This window comes from Salvelinus fontinalis, chromosome 21 (genome assembly GCF_029448725.1).
Source record: "Salvelinus fontinalis isolate EN_2023a chromosome 21, ASM2944872v1, whole genome shotgun sequence".
NCBI classification, from domain to species: domain Eukaryota; kingdom Metazoa; phylum Chordata; class Actinopteri; order Salmoniformes; family Salmonidae; genus Salvelinus; species Salvelinus fontinalis.
The window spans coordinates 29504979-29524256 of NC_074685.1; the positions used below are offsets into that span (position 1 = coordinate 29504979).

Sequence of the window (19278 nt, forward strand, 5' to 3'; positions counted from 1 at the left end):
TGGTTGAAAAGACAGCAATCATATTAGATATGCAGGCAGCCTACGGAGCAGGCTTTGTGGAGTGATCTGAAGACAACTTTCATGCAGAGACATCGACGCAGACACACTGTCAGTGACAAAATGAAACACCCTTCACACAGAGATGGTGGAACATGAGAGACGCAGTGGCACGTCAGTTATTCTGTCAAATTAACCCATGCAGTGTTGAGCCGCCACACCAATGCAGACATCACACAATGTTGTTTACTGTGAACCCAGAGAAAAAACATACCTAGCGTAATAGATTTAGAACCATGGCATTTTCTTCAAGGCTGTGCTGGGGTTCTTCCAATATTACACAAAATTGGTCATAGTTGACCTACTTGATGATTGAACACATTTTCAACATACTAATTTGAAAATGATCTACTATATAGGCCTATCTCTATGCTGTTGTTGTTTGGGACTTGTTTACTGTATTTTGTTGGGGTATGTTTCCCTGTCATAAAGGGAGCACTGGAGAATGGCCCGGAGTCAGGGAATCCCAGAGAGCTCAAGTGTAATAAATCAGCCAGAAAGCTGGAGGAGGAGTAGAAAGTGCTGATGGGAATTTGCCTCAGAGCTTTCACTGTAGCCTTCAGTGTTTGGCCTGTCAGAGTGTAGGTTTTGCTTAACATAGCATGAGTCCCCAGCCTCCTCCTATACAGCCTCTTTGCAGCAGTTTACATGTATATGCCCTCGCCTGATACTGTCTTCACATTGCATGTCCAGCAAGTAAACAGTCTACCAAGTAAACAGATTTACAGCAGCTTTGCACATACTGTAGAACAGAAGAGGAGAAAATAACATTTTGTATAATTTTTCTTGATATTATATAGCCCCCACATTTGATGCTGAACACATTAGTAAACCAAGTTATAAGCAAGAGGAGGAGAAATATTTTCCAAATTTCGTTTTTGTCCTCTGCTCTACTCCGCCTTAACCTTTCATTGTGGTGGATGTTTTGTTTTTGTCCTCTGCTCTACTCCGCCTTAACCTTTCATTGTGGTGGATGTTTTGTTTTTGTCCTCTGCTCTACTCCGCCTTAACCTTTCATTGTGGTGGATGTTTTGTTTTTGTCCTCTGCTCTACTCCGCCTTAACCTTTCATTGTGGTGGATGTTTTGTTTTTGTCCTCTGCTCTACTCCGCCTTAACCTTTCATTGTGGTGGATGTTTTGTTTTTGTCCTCTCCTTCACATATTGCCTGCGGTTTCAGCTCATTTGTTTCAGGACTTGCTGTGTCTGTTTGGTTGATGTCATCCTCCTCGGTAGGGCAGGTGGGTGAGGGCTACGTCGAAGACCCTTTGATGTGTCTCAAAGCGTTACATCTCAAACTCGGGTTCCCGATGACATCCCTCACCAGCAGCAGCCCTCAGAGCATTACCTGAAGTTGCAGATTCCTTTGCCTCAATATATTTACACTGTCACTGCAAGTAGCAGCCACCCTGCAGATTATACTAGTAAGAACAACCTCTGGGGATGTTTTCTCTTTCCTCATTTTATTAAACCAGTCTGCACATCACACCCGCCTGCCATTTGAATTCCAGAGAAGACGGTGAGGAACTGGAGTTCTGTAGACTTGAACCATTTCTCTCTAAGTGCCTGCGTCGTGTTTTTAGAGGATGTTCTTAGATAACTGGAGTGTGTTCAGTGCAGTATGTGTAAAGACCCAGGGCTTTAGGGGTGAATGACGGTACAGCACATCACTTTAGTTATGTATCTGTTGAAATGTTATTTGGGGAGAAAATGTCCTGCTTTATTAACCCCACATACCCCTCATGCCACACCCCAGCCCTCCCTGTGCCTTGTCCCATGTGACACTCTTACTGTAAAATCCTCAGCTTGATAAGTGAACATCATGAGGCAAGTGGATGATGAAATGATTATGTAAATACATTGACAATCTGTTACCATTAAGCAGTCCATGTCATGTCAGTTGAATGCATGACTTTCACTTTAAAAATATTGAAATTCACACTCTGTTGGACTTTGGAATGATTGAAAGGAAACACTAATGATTGATTCTTCTCTCCTTCTCTGTGTTCCCACAGGACTTGGGACTCCAGGGAACATCCCTTAATGATATCCTCTATAAGAACGCAGCCTTTCTCAACCTGGTGGATCCGATCTCCCATGAGCTCCTGCTCAGCCTGGCCAAAGACATGCAGTGCCCAAAGAGGGTAAGCCCGTCGTACCGTCTGGCTGTTCATCTGTCTGTCTGTCTATTTGTCTCGACCTCCTCAGCCGTGCTGTTGTCAGGGAACATCAAATGAGATCAGGCACAGAAAATAGAACGTTTAGGAATCCACAGCTGCAAGGGTCAATTCAAGAGCAAGTACATGACGGTCAGTCTTTTCGAAATGTGACTGCTAGGCTAGTTGGTTTGGTTCCAGCCTTCCAACTGCTGCCAGTATCCATACAGTCGTTATGATTAGGCTCTAAACGATGCCTGTGTGTGTGCACGTGTTCACTCTTGGGGTGCCGGAGACATGGGCACCTATTTATAACTAATGGCCAGAAGTAGGTCAGTCACAGTGTGGTGTCATTTCAACAAAGTACACAACTTACAACACAGTATCTTCTGTTTCTTGTTACTTTTTATTCAGTATTCACTTGCATGAAAACAGGTAATAGTGGACAATTGATCTAAAATAATGACTTTACTGCCAGGAAAAAATTAAGCAGACAATAGCTCATATAGTTTTCGGCCAGAAGTGTTTGCTCCTTCCTAAAAGACTTTGTTTTCATCATCTTCTAGTCTAAATGAATTTGCTGGGAGCTTGAATCTCTCAGATTGATGTGGTTGACCTTTCCCTTGCTTTAAAGATGTACCAGGCATCTTTTGATAAGCTCTTTTCCCAATAAATGGCTTCCCAGAAGAATATGCAGGGAAGGGGCTCACTTTCCAATAATAACAAAGACAGACAGCTGTGCCCAGCTAATAGGCTCATCTTGTTTAAACTGGTGCCCAGAGAGATCTAGCAACACATTGTGAAATACAGTAGATAGAAAAGTTGAACTATGAAGCACTTCTTCTCTTTAACAGATTATGAAAAATACTTTTGAAAAAAGGCTACTTTGAAATCAGATCATTCAATAAGGGCAGCATACCTATGGTGGTGTGTATTGTATTTTTGTATTTTTGGGGTGGTGAGTGGGTGATGAGGGGTTGGCAGGGGTGTTCTCCGCTGTGACCGCCTGGCTTCCCACTGGGAACAAATTGGTTGAATCAACGTTGATGCAACGTAATTTGTCAACGTATAATGACATGGAATCTATGTGTCATCATGGTAACCAAATTTTAACATAGACAACCTTGTATAAAATATGTTTACTTTTGTAGCTTTAAAACAACGTGAGATGTTCAACATTAAATCCACTATCAGAAGAAAAAAATAATAAGCTCAGCATTACCTCTTGCTGGAGAATTGATCTATCTACAGCTACCCTTTGGACTCCCATCCAGGGTTTTAACCAGGTCAAATGAAATGTGATGAAATGTGCATTTTCACATATGAAATTTGATACCCTGGTTTGGTTTCCTGGAGCGTTTGTGAGAATTCTACAGTATACGTTAACCATTTCAGGGTTTGATTAGCAAGACGCAAATTCTACATGACGTTATTGAGCTATCTTGTTTACAACGGGCAAAAAAGTTCCAAATACCTGCTACTTTTGTCCTGGATCTTGGACCCACTAGTCACGCAGGTCCAGGATTCGTTTGCGTTTCACACATGCTCTATAGCGTGGATCAGGGTACCAACCGGTCCAGGAAACAGATCAGAAGGGGATGTGTGGAAGCGCCCTTTATCACTCATATAACATCAATGATGCTATCTTTAACATCAATGATGCTATCTAGGCCTATATAGCATTTGCAAAGTCATCAACAGCTATTGTTTCAATTCAACCCAGAATTCAACACACAAAAAACAATACAATAGACCAAGGGTTTAAACCCCTGATTTCAAATGTTATGATATTCAGTGATATTGAATTGTGTTTGGTTGTCAACGCAACCAAACATCAACATTTGAAGGAGATGTATCTTCTGCTTGGATAGTTCCATCTGTTCCACTGACTTAGTCTGGCTTTAATTCCAGTTTGTCTACAAATTCATAATTGATATGTTGGATTCATGTCTCCATCTCAACCAAATATCTAAGTTAAATAATAGAAGTCATTCAAATCAAACTTGATTTTAAAGTGCATTTAAAGTTTGATTTCATTAGATGTATTTATATTCTTTAACTTAGATTTTTGGTTGAGATGGAGACATGATGTTGAAATGTTGCGTTGTCAACCAAACACAATTCAATATTACTTTTGCTAATACAGTAAATGGCCTAAAGTTAAGGCAAACTACAAACTAATGTAACATTCAACCTTAAAATAAGTCACACATCCATGGTCACATTTTGAGATTACTACACATTTCTTCTTATGTAATCATATAAGACGTGCATATTCAGGAAAGCATGCATAGGATATTGCAGGTCTATAGAGATCTTCACAATTGCTGTAATAATCTGCACAGAATCTGGAACGGCATTCATCACATGTAATCTCAACTGCAATCCAGGTCATTTGGTTGTGCTATTAGATGAAGCACAGTGATAACACATTAAGCTGTTGTATAAATAAACAAAATATCTGATTTGAACTTTGCTGTGCTTTTAAATGGTTGAAAGTGCAGTGATAACACATTGGAAATTCAACAAACTTTTGGCTGTCTTTTTGAGTGGGTGAATATAGGTTGTAGTCTCATTGATGAACGTCTCGACCAAAAAATGACATAATTATCTTGAAATGACGTGGTATGCCTAGGGGGTGGTGCCTTGGCAGGGTTAGTGAAATGTGACAGGGATTTAGTGAGTTGGTCTGCTGTGGCTCAGGGCCTCAGCTGCAGGTCCAGTCACGGTTCTTCCTCTACCTCTATGCTTCAAGGGATTGACAATCAAATGCAAACAACAACTCATCAAAACGCTTCACTGCTTCATTACTATTATTGTGCATTCAACTATAGAACTGTATATCTAACTCAAGAGCCCTGTGGTCGTCTAAGTCTATGAATATTCAGAATCGTGTTGAATTTGAGTGAAAAACATGTTTTGAACAATGTTAAACAGATTCCATGTTGACAATGCCCAAATTCACATCAAAGAGAAGAACATGTTATTTCCAGATTAGAGTCAATAGCTCGTCTAAGACTACTTCCATTCAGTTAACCCCTTTCCCACCAAGATTTAACATAACAAATACTGTAATGGTGTTCTCACTGTCATTTCATTGCCTGAAACGAAACGCCGGAAGGTTGGAAGTGTATGAGGCATGTTTTGTGCCACACAGAGTGGGAGGAGTGGGAATGGTTAATCGCCTGAAGTAAATTGCCCCTGTCTTTTTTCTCTTTTGCTGCATTGCCTCTTTCTTGTTGTTGTGTTGTACCATTAATTAGATTTACCCTGCTCTGCTCAACCCAATCCGTTTAAAGTCTTTGACAGAGGAAGGGAGAGCAAGAGAGAGAGAGAGGAGGGGGGGTGGAGAGAGAGGTAGCAAGAGCTGGAGCGAGACCAAGGAGGAAAAGAGAGGGAGACTGACAGAGATGCTAAAGCATATTTTTATGTATAAAATGCTCGAGGCAACCATGTTGGATGGACAAATGAGAAGAGCCTTGAGATCATTTGGTGAAAGCAGTCAAAAGGTTGGATTATTTGTAGAGTGATAAGTGAAGGGGATCAGACAATTATAAATAACTACCTTTTAAACCAACATTCTAGGAACAAAGGAAACAGCCCCCTCTCCACAGCTCAATGTGTCATAATAGGGGTTGCAAGGCCGTAAGTGATACAATGGTCCGTTGAAATATGTGTATCCAATATGTTCTGCCTTGGGCTTCTAAATGTATAAATTCATTCTATGGAGTCACAAGTTTACCTGTTGTGCTAAATGTGGTTAAGACTACCTTGAAATCAGAACAACAGATGCATTTGTTGTAAACACATTCCTAAGAGTTTTCAATCTCTTGCAATATATTCAGCACTGTATAATATGGATACGGTCATTCGATTGGATATGATTTAGTAAAGTTATGTACTTTATACATATACAATGTACATCACCTGGGATATTGAACCAATTCTCAACAAAGGGGTCAAATTCAGTTGTTCATGATGTCGGAAAGGAAAATAAGCATGTTTTCATTACATGAATTCACTTCAGAAAGTCAAATAGAGCAGTCATTTGATTATTCCTCTATTTGAAAGCCTGACACTTTTTAAGCCCTTTGAAACCTTTTGAGGCATTTTTTCAGCTGTAGCCGCCAGCAAAGGAGATTAAAGTGTGTGGGTTTGTGGGTTTTTGTATATGTGTGTATTACAGGAGAAGGACACCCTGAAGTCGTCCGACAAGATCTGCAGACAGCTGATATTCCATCTGACCCCTCACTCCAAGTGGATGAGACAGAGCGTGCCCAGGAGGAAGTCGCAGGCCTGGTGAGTCCGTCCGTCTGCCCGTTTGCACATCCACACACCGGGACAGCTACTGCCATAACACCGATGCAAACGAATAAACAGCTAACAGCAAACTGACATCAGAGCAGTGATACGGTACGCATGCCCTAGAACCTTCTACACCCACTAGCATCTCTAAAACAAGACAGTCTCGTGTTTAGTGTGTGTCAGAGATAAGTCACTCCTGACATTGGGCTAAGGCGCTTTACTATACAATACCTGCTAAGATTTAATGTGCTAGATCAGGGCTCTCCAACCCTGTCCCTGGAGAGCTACCCTTCTGTAAGTTTTCATTCCAACCCCACTTGTAACGAACCTGACTCAGCTTATCAACCAGCTAATTTGTAGAAGCAGGTGCACTAAATTAGGGTTGGGAGTGAAAACCTAGAGGATGGTAGCTCTCCAGGAACATGGTTGGAGAGCCCTGTGTTAGATAATTATACAGCAGCACCAGCTGCCACAAAGTCTAATAAGTTATTGTATTGGGGTCCTATAATATAGACCTGTGTAGTAGCCTATTGTTTGGGGCAGGATATCATGTTCACTTGGTCAGTTTCAGTTTCTTGGGGAGTGTACTGTCGCCTCACTGCACAGCTTGACAACTGCCATGGTGCCGTAGACTTATCTCACCCAGAAATAAATGAACAAATCAATCATAATGAATAACAGAAAGGTTTTAATGAAATAAAACATCAGACAGATTCGGCTGGAGAAACGCTGTGTAAAGAATAGACAGAACTGCAAATGGTCTCCAGCTCTAATTGCCAAGCAGGTGCATTTGAGGGGAAGGAGGAAGAAAACAATCTAATGATCTTCATGTGTTTCTATCTCCCTGAGCAATTAAACTAGTTTGTGAGATGTTTGACAGCCCCAGTCGAACCTCCTAGCCCGTCTCCTTGTTGCAACGTTTCAAAAGATGTCAACAATAACGAGGCTGGCTCTCCCACTGTGTTCATTAGCAGACTCTGCTCTGGCAGCAGGCTCCTCGCTGTAAACCGTCCTTCTTCTCATAGCCTCAACCCTCTTAGCAGACAGCCTCTCTTCTCACTACCTCAACCCTAACTAATTACCCAGACAGACAGCCTCTATCCTCACTGCCTCAACCCTAACTAACTACCCAGCCAGGCAGCTATTCTTCTCACTGCCTCAACCCTCACTAATTACCCAGCCAGACAGCCCCGCTCCTCACTGCCTCAATCCTCACTAATTACCCAGCCAGACAGCCTCTCTCCTCACTGCCTCAACCCTGACTACCCAGCCAGGCAGCCTCTCTCCTCACTGCCTCAATCCTAACTAATTACCCATCCAGACAGCCTCGCTCCTCACTGCCTCAATCCTCACTAATTACCCAGCCAGGCAGCCTTTCTCCTCACTGCCTCAACCCTGACTACCCAGCCAGGCAGCCTCTCTCCTCATTGCCTCAATCTTAACTAACTACCCAGCCAGGCAGCCTCTCTCCTCACTGCCTCAACCCTAACTAACTACCCTTGCCAGGCAACTTCTCTTCTCACTGACTCAACCCTCACTAATTACCCAGCCAGACAGCCTCGCTCCTCACTGCCTCCTCTCACTAATTACCCAGCCAGGCAGCCTCTCTCCGTACTGCCTCAACCCTCACTAATTACCCAGCCAGACAGCCTCGCTCCTCACTGCCTCAATCCTCACTAACTACCCAGCCAGGCAGCCTCTCTCCTCACTTATTCAACCCTCACTAACTATCCAGCCAGGCAGCCTCTCTCCTCACTTCTTCAACCCTAACTAACTATCCAGCCAGGCAGCCTCTCTCATCACTTCTTCAACCCTAACTAACTAACCAGCCAGGCAGCCTCTCTCATCACTTCTTCAACCATAACTAACTACCCAGCCAGGCAGCCTCTCTCATCACCTCTTCAACCATAACTAACTACCCAGCCAGGCAGCCTCTCTCATCACTTCTTCAACCATAACTAACTACCCAGCCAGGCAGCCTCTCTCATCACTTCTTCAACCATAACTAACTACCCAGCCAGGCAGCCTCTCTCATCACTTCTTCAACCATAACTAACTATCCAGCCAGGCAGCCTCTCTCATCACTGCCTCATTCCTAACTAACTACCCAGCCAGGCAGCCTCTCTCATCACCTCTTCAACCATAACTAACTACCCAGCCAGGCAGCCTCTCTCATCACTTCTTCAACCATAACTAACTACCCAGCCAGGCAGCCTCTCTCATCACTTCTTCAACCATAACTAACTACCCAGCCAGGCAGCCTCTCTCATCACTGCCTCATTCCTAACTAACTACCCAGTCAGACAGACTCTCTCCTCACTTCTTCAACCCTAACTAACTACCCAGCCAGACAGCCTCAGCCATACTGCGAAGGAACCCCATCAACCATGGTTCCGTTAGCTGGTAATAGCCGCATTTTGACCGATAAAAAATTGAAAAGCCGATAAATTACACCCGATAAATAAAATTGGTGGCGACCAATTGTCCGGGAGAAGAAGAAAAAATCTCATTGCGAAATGATGCTTTTTAGCCTATTCATTGATGGAAATACCAGTCAATGTACTTTAAATACATTTGACTGGTCATGTTTATTGGTGTATAGGTTAATTTGCATAATTTAGTGGAATTAAATTGGCACGTGTACAGTATATTGGTTATGTATCTTATTTATCACATGCGTACAGCATACAAATACAGAGCCTTTGAGTGGAAAATCTCAAACAGCAAATGCACAGGCAACAGAAGGCAGGCCTCATCAGCATCACACACCACTTTGCAATGAACTGGAGGCAGAATGCATTTTGAAAACATATACTGAATCGTTTGAAACCTGATCGTTTTAATACATAAACTCAGTAAAAAAAAGAAACGTTCCATTTTCAGGACCCTGTCTTTCAAACATAATTCCTAAAAATCCAAATAACTTCACAGATCTTCATTGTAAAGGGTTTAAACACTGTTTCCCATGCTTGTTCAATGAACCATAAACAATTAATGAACATGTACCCGTGGAACGGTCGTTAGACACTAACAGCTTACAGACGGTAGGCAATTAAGGTCACAGTTATGAAAACTTAGGACACTAAAGAGGCATTTCTACTGACTCTGAAAAACACCAAAAAACAGATGCCCAGGGTCCCTGCTCATCTGGGTGAACGTGCCTTAGGCATGCTGCAAGGAGGCATGAGGACTGCAGATGTGGCCAGGGCAATAAATTGCAATGTCCGTACTGTGAGACACACAAGACAGCACTACAGGGAGACAGGACAGACAGCTGATCGTCCTCGCAGTGGAAGACCACGTGTAACAACACCTGCACAGGATTGGTACATCCGAGCATCACACCTGCGGAACAGGTACAGGATGGCAACAACAACTGCCTGAGTTACACCAGGAACGCACAATCCCTCCATCAGTACTCAGACTGTCTGCAATAGGCTAAGAGAGGCTGGACTGAGGGCTTGGAGGCCTGTTGTAAGGCAGGTCCTCACCAGACATCACCGGTAACAACGTCGCCCATCTCAATCCCATTAAGTACATCTGGGACCTGTTGGATCCGAGGGTGAGGGCTAGGGCCATTCCTTCCAGAAATGTCCGGGAACTTGCAGGTGCCTTGGTGGAAGAGTGGGGTAACATCTCACAGCAAGAACTGGCAAATCTGGTGCAGTCCATGAGGAGGAGTACTTAATGCAGCTGGTGGCCACACCAGATTCTGACTGTTACTTTTGACCTAATTTTGACCCCCCATTTGTTCGGGGACATATTATTCAATTTCTGTTAGTCACATGTCTGTGGAACTTGTTCAGTTTATATCTCAGTTGTTGAATCTTGTTATGTTCATACAAATATTTACACATGTTAAGTTTCCTGAAAATAAACGCAGTTGACAGTGAGAGGACGTTTCTTTTTTTGATGAGTTTATTATGAGGCATGTCTTACCTTGCTTTCAAATAACCTAGCCAAAGTCATACCATATCCGTGGACAATGATTTAATATCAACTTTCTTTCATTGTCTTGTAGCCAAAGGCACAATACTAGTCCTATTAGCAACCCATGCTAGTTGTTGCATATTAGATCTCCCCTCTTTCTAAATGATATCTCTGTCACATGAAACCACATGCACGGTGCCCTTTTTAAAACTGTGTTTTCCCGCTAATTGCATTATGGAACAAACATTGCAGTGTGCATCACTGCGCTTAGCTATAATGTGAAGAAAGAATAATTGATCAACATTTTAAGCTAAACTTTCTGATCTGTTGCATCAGATTTTTTGCTATTTAATATGTAACCTAGGCCCACTGGTTGTATGAATTTGGGCACTATCGTCCCACAACTGTTCCAGAGTCTGTTTGGAATAGGCTATTTCTTTCTCCACAAACTGAACAATAGAATATGTCGATTTTGTTCTATGGGGGATAGTAGATTGACATAGGCTAGTGATTTTGCTGTTCATTACTCATCTTGTTGGCTGGGGGAAAGTAAATGTGGAAAGGAATTCTAACGTCTTCAAAGTGTACATCAGAATTCGGTAAGAAGTATCGCACATCGTTGCATCCTCGACTTGTATGTCCTGTTCATATGAATTACCATAATCAAAATGGGATTTCTGTTATTCTGAGCACCCTGGATGGACGCCCTAATCAGGTTACGCACCAAATGCATATGGGTCCGGTACATTTCTCAAGTGTGCGGTAAATGAAAATGCTGCCAGCGCCACCCTGCCGTCAACCCATTTCTATTCAAGTACATTTCCAGGCTTAATGAAAAATCTCAGAAGACTTTGAAAGAGTTTGTGCTGTGAATATACTAGTAGCATTTAGAATTCATAATGGTTTCACTGTTTCAATGATAATAGGTATTTAACAATGTTTGATAATAGGTATACTTTACATAAAGTGATGCTTTTCCTCAATTGATGTCTTTATGATTTTGAGTAATCTTCCCCTTTTATCCTCTTTATCTCTCTCTCTCTCTCTCTCTCTCTCTCTCTCTCTCTCTCTCTCTGTTTCTCTCACGCTCCCTCTCTCTCGCTCCCTCTCAGGTTGGTCCTATTTTAAAATCCTTTTTCGCACATCGATTTTTTTCTTTCTTTTAAGAGTCCATTTTGTTCAACAGTTTCCTCACAGAGAGAACAGAGTAGGTCTGAGCTGGGGCTCTAGGGAAAACCTTCTGTCATAGAGAGAGAGATGAGGGAGGGAAAGAAAGAGAGAGGGTGGGTGGGTGGGAGAAGGGAGGGGGCACTACAAGGTTACCCATTAGAACCCCTGTGTTTCTTTCATTCCTCCCACCTCGTCTTACAGTAAACAGGTTACAGCTATAGATCTGTTCTCTCATGTATAGGAAAGAAAATACTTATTACATGTGCAATAGCCTGCTTTCCAGCCACAGGAAATGTCATTATTTTCACAGAAGAGATGGAATAGAATCCATTGTATTCCTTTCAGAGCTCATGCATAAAATGTATTATTTCAGTCAGCTCAGTCCTAGAGCACTGTATAAGGTACAGAGCCATTTTGTCCTTTATTGTTTGGAATCGTGTCCCAGGAGAGTTGAAAGTCTATTTGATTAGTGTCCGCAATAGCATGTTATAGTGTCCTCCTTATAATAAATCACTGAGTCTCGCTGAACATGTTTATAAAGTTTTCTACATTTGCATTGGATTTCAAATTAATCAACTCCATATTCTTTAATACCCTGAAATTGCTCTTACAGCACAATCGGAGGAGAATTTGCTCATATAGCAGATGTTATTTCATTACTTATCTTTACTTCCAGGCAATCACTGACGCCGTCGCCGTCATCTGAGGTCTTAATAACGACATCCAGTGATGAATCTAGCTCAGTAAAAATAGGAAGAAGCCCTGCCTGCAGCCAATTAAGTGGATACCGTAAGACAACATTCCCCATGTAGTAATAAACGCATTGCACAGTACTAGCTGATGAGGGTTTGAAGTTATAAAGGAAGTCAGTGAATATGAGTTAAATGCTCTATGCTGTGTGTGCATGCTCAGTAAATAAATACTACTTCTACTTCTAACCCAATTGATACTTATTTTTATCCCTTTATATGGTACTACACTCATACTAAACTCATCATTCAGAAGCATTATCAGCTGCATGGGTCAACGGTTATCCAAGCAGCTCAATAGAAAGCATTATTAGCTTTAGGTCAATGGTTAAAAGAGTAAGATACTGGCGTTCAGTGCTTTAATGGCTGTTGGGCTGTTAGCAAATCAAATCAAATTGTATTGGTCACATACACATGGTTAGCAAATGTTAATGTGAGTGTAGCGAAATGCTTGTGCTTCTAGTTCCGACAGTGCAGTAATGTCTAACAAGTAATCGAACAACTACCTAATACACACAAATCTAAAGGGATGGAATAAGAATATGTACATACAGTTGAAGTCGGAAGTTTACATACACTTCGGTTGGAGTCATTAAAACTCGTTTTTCAAGCATTCCACAAATTTCTTGTTAACAAACTATAGTTTTGGCAAGTCGGTTAGGACATCTACTGTGTGCATGACACAAGTAAGTTTTCCAACAATTGTTTACGGACAGATCATTTCACTTATAATTCACTGTGTCACAATTCCAGTGGGTCAGAAGTTTACATACACTAAGTTGACTATGCCTTTAAACAGCATGGAAAATTCCAGAATATTATGTCATAGCTTTAGAAGCTTCTGATAGGCTAATTTACATAATTTGAGTCAATTGGAGGTGTACCTGTGGATGTGCCTCCAAAGATGTGGCAAAATGACTTAAGGACAAAAAAGCCAAGGTATTGGAGTGGTCATCACAAAACCCTGACCTCAATCCTATAGAACATTTGTGGGCAGAACTGAAAGGTGCGAGCAAGGAGGCCTACAAACCTGACTCAGTTACACCAGCTCTGTCAGGAGGAATGGGCCAAAATTCACCCAACTTATTGTGGGAAGCTTGTGGAAGGCTACCCGAAACGTTTGACCCAAGTTAAACAATTTAAAGGCAATGCTACCAAATACTAATTGAGTGTATGTAAACTTCTGACACACTGGGAATGTGATGAAAGAAATAAAACCTGAAATAAATAATTCTCTCTACTATTATTCTGACACTTCACATTCTTCAAATAAAGTGGTGATCCTAACTGACCTAAGACAGGGAATTTTTACTAGGATTAAATGTCAGGAATTGTGAAAAACTGAGTTGAAATGTATTTGGCTAAGGGTTATGTAAACTTCCGACTTCAACTGTATAAATATATTGATGAGCGATGGCCGAGCGGCATAGGGTAGGTGCAATAGATGGTATAAGGTACAGTATATACATATGTCGTGTCTTTGCTATCGTTAAATTGAAGACTTATAGTTTTTATAAAAGATTCCTGTAATTGGGGATTACGCTATCACTTGAGTAATAACGTAACTAATTAACTATGAATTCGAGGGCACCAGGGAAAGTTATTAGATTACAAAGTTATAATTTCCCAATATAACCTTTCAGATATTTTCATATCTGATCAATAGTCTTCTAATTAATGATGTATTTACTCTACCTCACGTTAGTCTCATTCCAAACGTCGTAAATTGTTGATTATCTGCACGAACACAGTCTTCACTATGAGTCATCCATACATCAATTGTCTTAAATCATTTATTTATTACTAACTAATTACTAAATGCATAAACAAACAAACAAACAAGCTTAAAATAGTTACATGAAATGATGGGAGCAATATGCCCTAGTGGGCTGAACCGGCATTGCGGCTGTTAGACAAAGGGAAAATGGCGTTCGACTAAGAATTCACTACAGAGTCCATAATTATAACAATTGACATGCTAATCCTTACACATGAACGCTCACTCATTCGGGAACAATTGCAATCAATATATACACTGCTCAAAAAATAAAGGGAACACTTAAACAACACAATGTAACTCCAAGTCAATCACACTTCTGTGAAATCAAACTGTCCACTTAGGAAGCAACACTGATTGACAATAAATTTCACATGCTGTTGTGCAAATGGAATAGACAAAAGGTGGAAATTATAGGCAATTAGTAAGACACCCCCAAAAAAGGAATGGTTCTACAGGTGGTGACCACACACCACTTCTCAATTCCTATGCTTCCTGGCTGATGTTTTGGTCACTTTTGAATGCTGGCGGTGCTTTCACTCTAGTGGTAGCATGAGACGGAGTCTACAACCCACACAAGTGGCTCAGGTAGTGCAGTTCATCCAGGATGGCACATCAATGCGAGCTGTGGCAAAAAGGTTTGTTGTGTCTGTCAGCGTAGTGTCCAGAGCATGGAGGCGCTACCAGGAGACAGGCCAGTACATCAGGAGACGTGGAGGAGGCCGTAGGAGGGCAACAACCCAGCAGCAGGACCGCTACCTTCGCCTTTGTGCAAGGAGGTGCACTGCCAGAGCCCTGCAAAATGACCTCCAGCAGGCCACAAATGTGCATGTGTCAGCATATGGTCTCACAAGGGGTCTGAGGATCTCATATCGGTACCTAATGGCAGTCAGGCTACCTCTGGCGAGCACATGGAGGGCTGTGCGGCCCCACAAAGAAATGCCACCCCACACCATGACTGACCCACCGCCAAACCGGTCATGCTGGGGGATGTTGCAGGCAGCAGAACGTTCTCCACGGCGTCTCCAGACTCTGTCACGTCTGTCACATGTGCTCCGTGTGAACCTGCTTTCATTTGTGAAGAGCACAGGGCGCCAGTGGCGAATTTGCCAATCTTGGTGTTCTCTGGCAAATGCCAAACGTCCTGCACGGTGTTGGGCTATAAGCACAACCCCCACCTGTGGACGTCGGGCCCTCATACCACCCTCATGGAGTCTGTTTCTGACCGTTTGAGCAGACACATGCACATTTGTGGCCTGCTGGAGGTCATTTTGCAGGGCTCTGGCAGTGCACCTCCTTGCACAAAGGCGGAGGTAGCGGTCCTGCTGCTGGGTTGTTGCCCTCCTACGGCCTCCTCCACGTCTCCTAATGTACCGGCCTGTCTCCTGGTAGCGCCTCCATGCTCTGGACACTACGCTGACAGACACAGCAAACCTTTTTGCCACAGCTCGCATTGATGTGCCATCCTGGATGAGCTGCACTACCTGAGCCACTTGTGTGGGTTGTAGACTCCGTCTCATGCTACCACTAGAGTGAAAGCACCGCCAGCATTCAAAAGTGACCAAAACATCAGCCAGGAAGCATAGGAACTGAGAAGTGGTGTGTGGTCACCACCTGTAGAACCATTCCTTTTTTGGGTGTGTCTTACTAATTGCCTATAATTTCCACATTTTGTCTATTCCATTTGCACAACAGCATGTGAAATTTATTGTCAATCAGTGTTGCTTCCTAAGTGGACAGTTTGATTTCACAGAAGTGTGATTGACTTGGAGTTACATTGTGTTGTTTAAGTGTTCCCTTTATTTTTTTGAGCAGTGTATATATATTTACGCTCGGTGTGTTGTCTTGATCGTTGGAGAGAAGTTTGTTTTGTTGGAGTTCCTTCTGTCGTAGTTATTGTGGAGAGTTCAGAGTGACATTCGTTATAGAATGGATGTTTCGGCGGTTGTCTTTCTTCGCGTCCAATGATACCGAATTCCTAGCTGCAGACTAGTAGTCAATATCAAAACGTGTTATTATTAGTATAAGAGTTTTAACCACGTGGTATGGTTAAAGATTCAGCAATGTTACATTAACCTTCGTTCTCCCCATTGAGGATAAACATGGTCTAAATGGTAATTTCTTAGAGTTGGCTTTTATTCAGATAGCAGAGAGGGGTGGTGCCATGGTCTCTGACCCAACTGGCTCAGGGCGGTCCTTGGATTTAGTTCAAATACAACAGGGATTTGTATTTTCCTTCATTAAACAGTTCAAAATCATATTACACAATTATACAAACAGTATCATACTCACTCATTCATTTTATACAACAAACAGGTGTAAACCTCATATCTGAGGTTATTATATAAACAGCGGTATGGTAATGTGGTCCCACAGTCTCTCCTGAGTTTCCCACATGGGGACAAATGGACATGTTAATAGCTGGGATCTTCACCGATCTTTCCTACTTTTGCAGGAACATGAAATATGTTCGTACCTCAAGTTCTGTGAGGTGGAAGAGAATTCCTTTGTCCTGAAAGTTTACCCTCTGTCTATAATACTGTTGGCCATGAGGAGATTCTCAGGAATTTACGACATCTCTCTGTGATCACCGCATGGGTTGTGGTAGGAAAGGGAGAGGCAGGGAGAGGGGGATGGGGTTTGCAGTACCCAAGCAGGCAACATCATGACACATATGAGATGAGTAATGTTAGATATGTTAACATTATTATAGTGGCACTGTTTAAAGTGACTAGTGATATATTTATTAAAGTGGCCAGTGATTTGAGTGTCTATCTAGGCAGCAGCCTCTCTGAGTTAGTGATTGCTGTTTAGCAGTCTGATGGCCTTGAGATAGAAGCTGTTTTTCAGTCTCTCGGTCCCAGCTTTGATGGACCTGTACTGACCTCACACAGGTCTTATCAGCTGTGCATGTGGGTGAATATATCCACTCTGACTCGATCTTTCTGCTACACGTGAGGCTGTCCACCAGGGGCTCTGATATCTGACCCAGACACAGGCTACAGAATCAGACGATTAGGTTACATATAGTACCAACCACGCATTTGACAGCCTGTTCCTCACTGCTATCCCTAGCACACTGCTGGCACTCTTACCTTTGCACACACAAACCTTTGCACAGACACACCCACACATCTAGACACTTCCACATACACTCTGGCTGTGACACGAGGTAACAGGTTTATCCAAGGCAGGTGGAGTAGGTAGGGTTTCAGTCAACTCAGCACGTGTCAAGCCCCGTTTGATTGACTGTCAATTTCACACTGATCCAAAGGTGTGAAACGACTTGATACAGTGCGAAAAAAAAGATACTGCCAAGGTTACTTTTGCACATCCCAAGCAATGTAACTTCATTGGTCTTTCTTGCCTATTTCTGTCCCTCAAATTCACTCATACACTCACAAGGACATTGTAGTATGCTTTTCATTGGCTTGCTTGTTCAGCTAAGCATGCAGTATTGTATACAGGTTGACGTTGGTTTACTCAGGCAGTTCAGGTTAATTAGCTACCCTGCTCAGGAGCACAACAGCGTTCTGTCATTCTATTGCTACCTGTTGTGTCACTACCATTGTTCAGTGACTCCAGTAGACTTGTGAGTCTAGGACAAAGTTGTTCATGATACTGAAGCACTTCTCCTTCATTGATTTATTTACATCACTCATCTGCCTGTTTTCCCGGTGTCAGCTGTTTCAATGTGTTTAACCTATTTCCAGAGAGTCTCGGCAGGCATCCCCTGAGGTCTCTCTACAAAAAGGTCATGACAACTCTGACTCATCCCTCCTGACCCTTTAATAACCTGAGAGACATGCTCAAGGTGAGAAAAGGAGGTGAAATGAGTAAACAACATGTGGGAGGAAAATATACATCTAAATATAGACTTCCTTTTAGAGTCGAGTGAAATGCTTACTTAGAATGAAATAGAGAATGAAAAAGGGAAATGTCTTATCAGGTCACAGAGTGGTATGTCATTGTAAGTACCTTATCTGAGAACATTGCCTCATGTTGTCCCTCCCCTACCCATTTGATTGAGTATAAAAGTCTCCTCCTCATAGATTAAGTAGTCGGTCTAGTTTCTTGTATACTCTAGGTAATCCAATCAATCTCTCATTGTTCTTTGCCAGCAGCATACCACCCTGCATCCCACTGCTGGCTTGCTTCTGAAGCTAAGCAGGTTTGGTCCCTGGATGGGAGACCAGATGCTACTGGAAGTGGTGTTGGAGGGCCAGTAGGAAGCACGCTTTCCTCTGGTCTAAAACAATATCCCATTGCCCTGTGTAGGGTGCTGCCTTTTGGATGGGAAGTTAAACAGGTGTCCTGCCTCTTTATGGTCACTAAAAAGCCCATGGCACTAATCGTAAGAGTAGAGGTGTTAACCCTGGTGTCCTGGCTACATTCCCAATCTGGCCTTCATACCATCATGGTCACCTAATCATCCCCAGTTTGCATTTTCCGCTGTAACTATTCCCCAGGTCATTGCTGTAAATGAGAATGTTTTCTCAGTCAACTTACCTGGTAAAATAATGGTTAAAATGTCTAGCCTCCACCTTGTAGAGAAATTAAAGGAGTCATCCATGGTCCTTATCCATAATGAATGGCACATTTCCCAATGAGCCCAGCATCGTAGGGCCTCTTTACACTACACTTCTTTGACGACACAAACTAGGTCCAGGAGAGATACTTGTGTAGTCTAAAGAGACAGATCTAGATTCAAATCTCTCTTGAAGAGATGTCTCCCACACTACCTCTGGAGATAGTGTGGGAGACAACTACACCACATACTCCCCTCTGAGTGGTAGGGCTCTCCCACACCACATGTACCTGCAAGAATGACCTTGATTACCTTAATACCAGTAGACAGCATTTTTGCTCTGTTAGCCAAATTCTAAATTAGGATATTCACATTCTCTGTGGTTTTGATCCATTGATTATATCTGTGAAAACATATTGATTTGATATTAGAGCTTTTGATTTGGGCCTTGCGTAAAAAAAACATTGGGGATTACAGGAAAATATGGAGGGAGAGAACCTGAAGAATGAATCAAAGAGCATTTTTGTTGCTGCCTGGTCTGACTTTTACACAGAGCAAATCCCTTTTGCCTCCCAACTACCATCAAGCACCACTGTGTTCCTTTGGAA

General features: G+C 42.5%; 1 protein-coding gene across 1 annotated transcript in view; it reads left to right on the top strand.

Annotated features, from left to right (window-relative positions):
* Positions 1 to 19278, top strand: part of LOC129818593 (leucine-rich repeat-containing protein 75B-like) — a 60486-nt gene that overhangs the window by 25605 nt on the left and 15603 nt on the right. Inside the window, exons 2-3 of the mRNA XM_055874642.1 lie at positions 2071 to 2199; positions 6398 to 6510. Coding sequence (XP_055730617.1) covers positions 2071 to 2199; positions 6398 to 6510 — 242 coding nt within the window. The remainder of the gene's footprint in view (positions 1 to 2070; positions 2200 to 6397; positions 6511 to 19278) is intronic.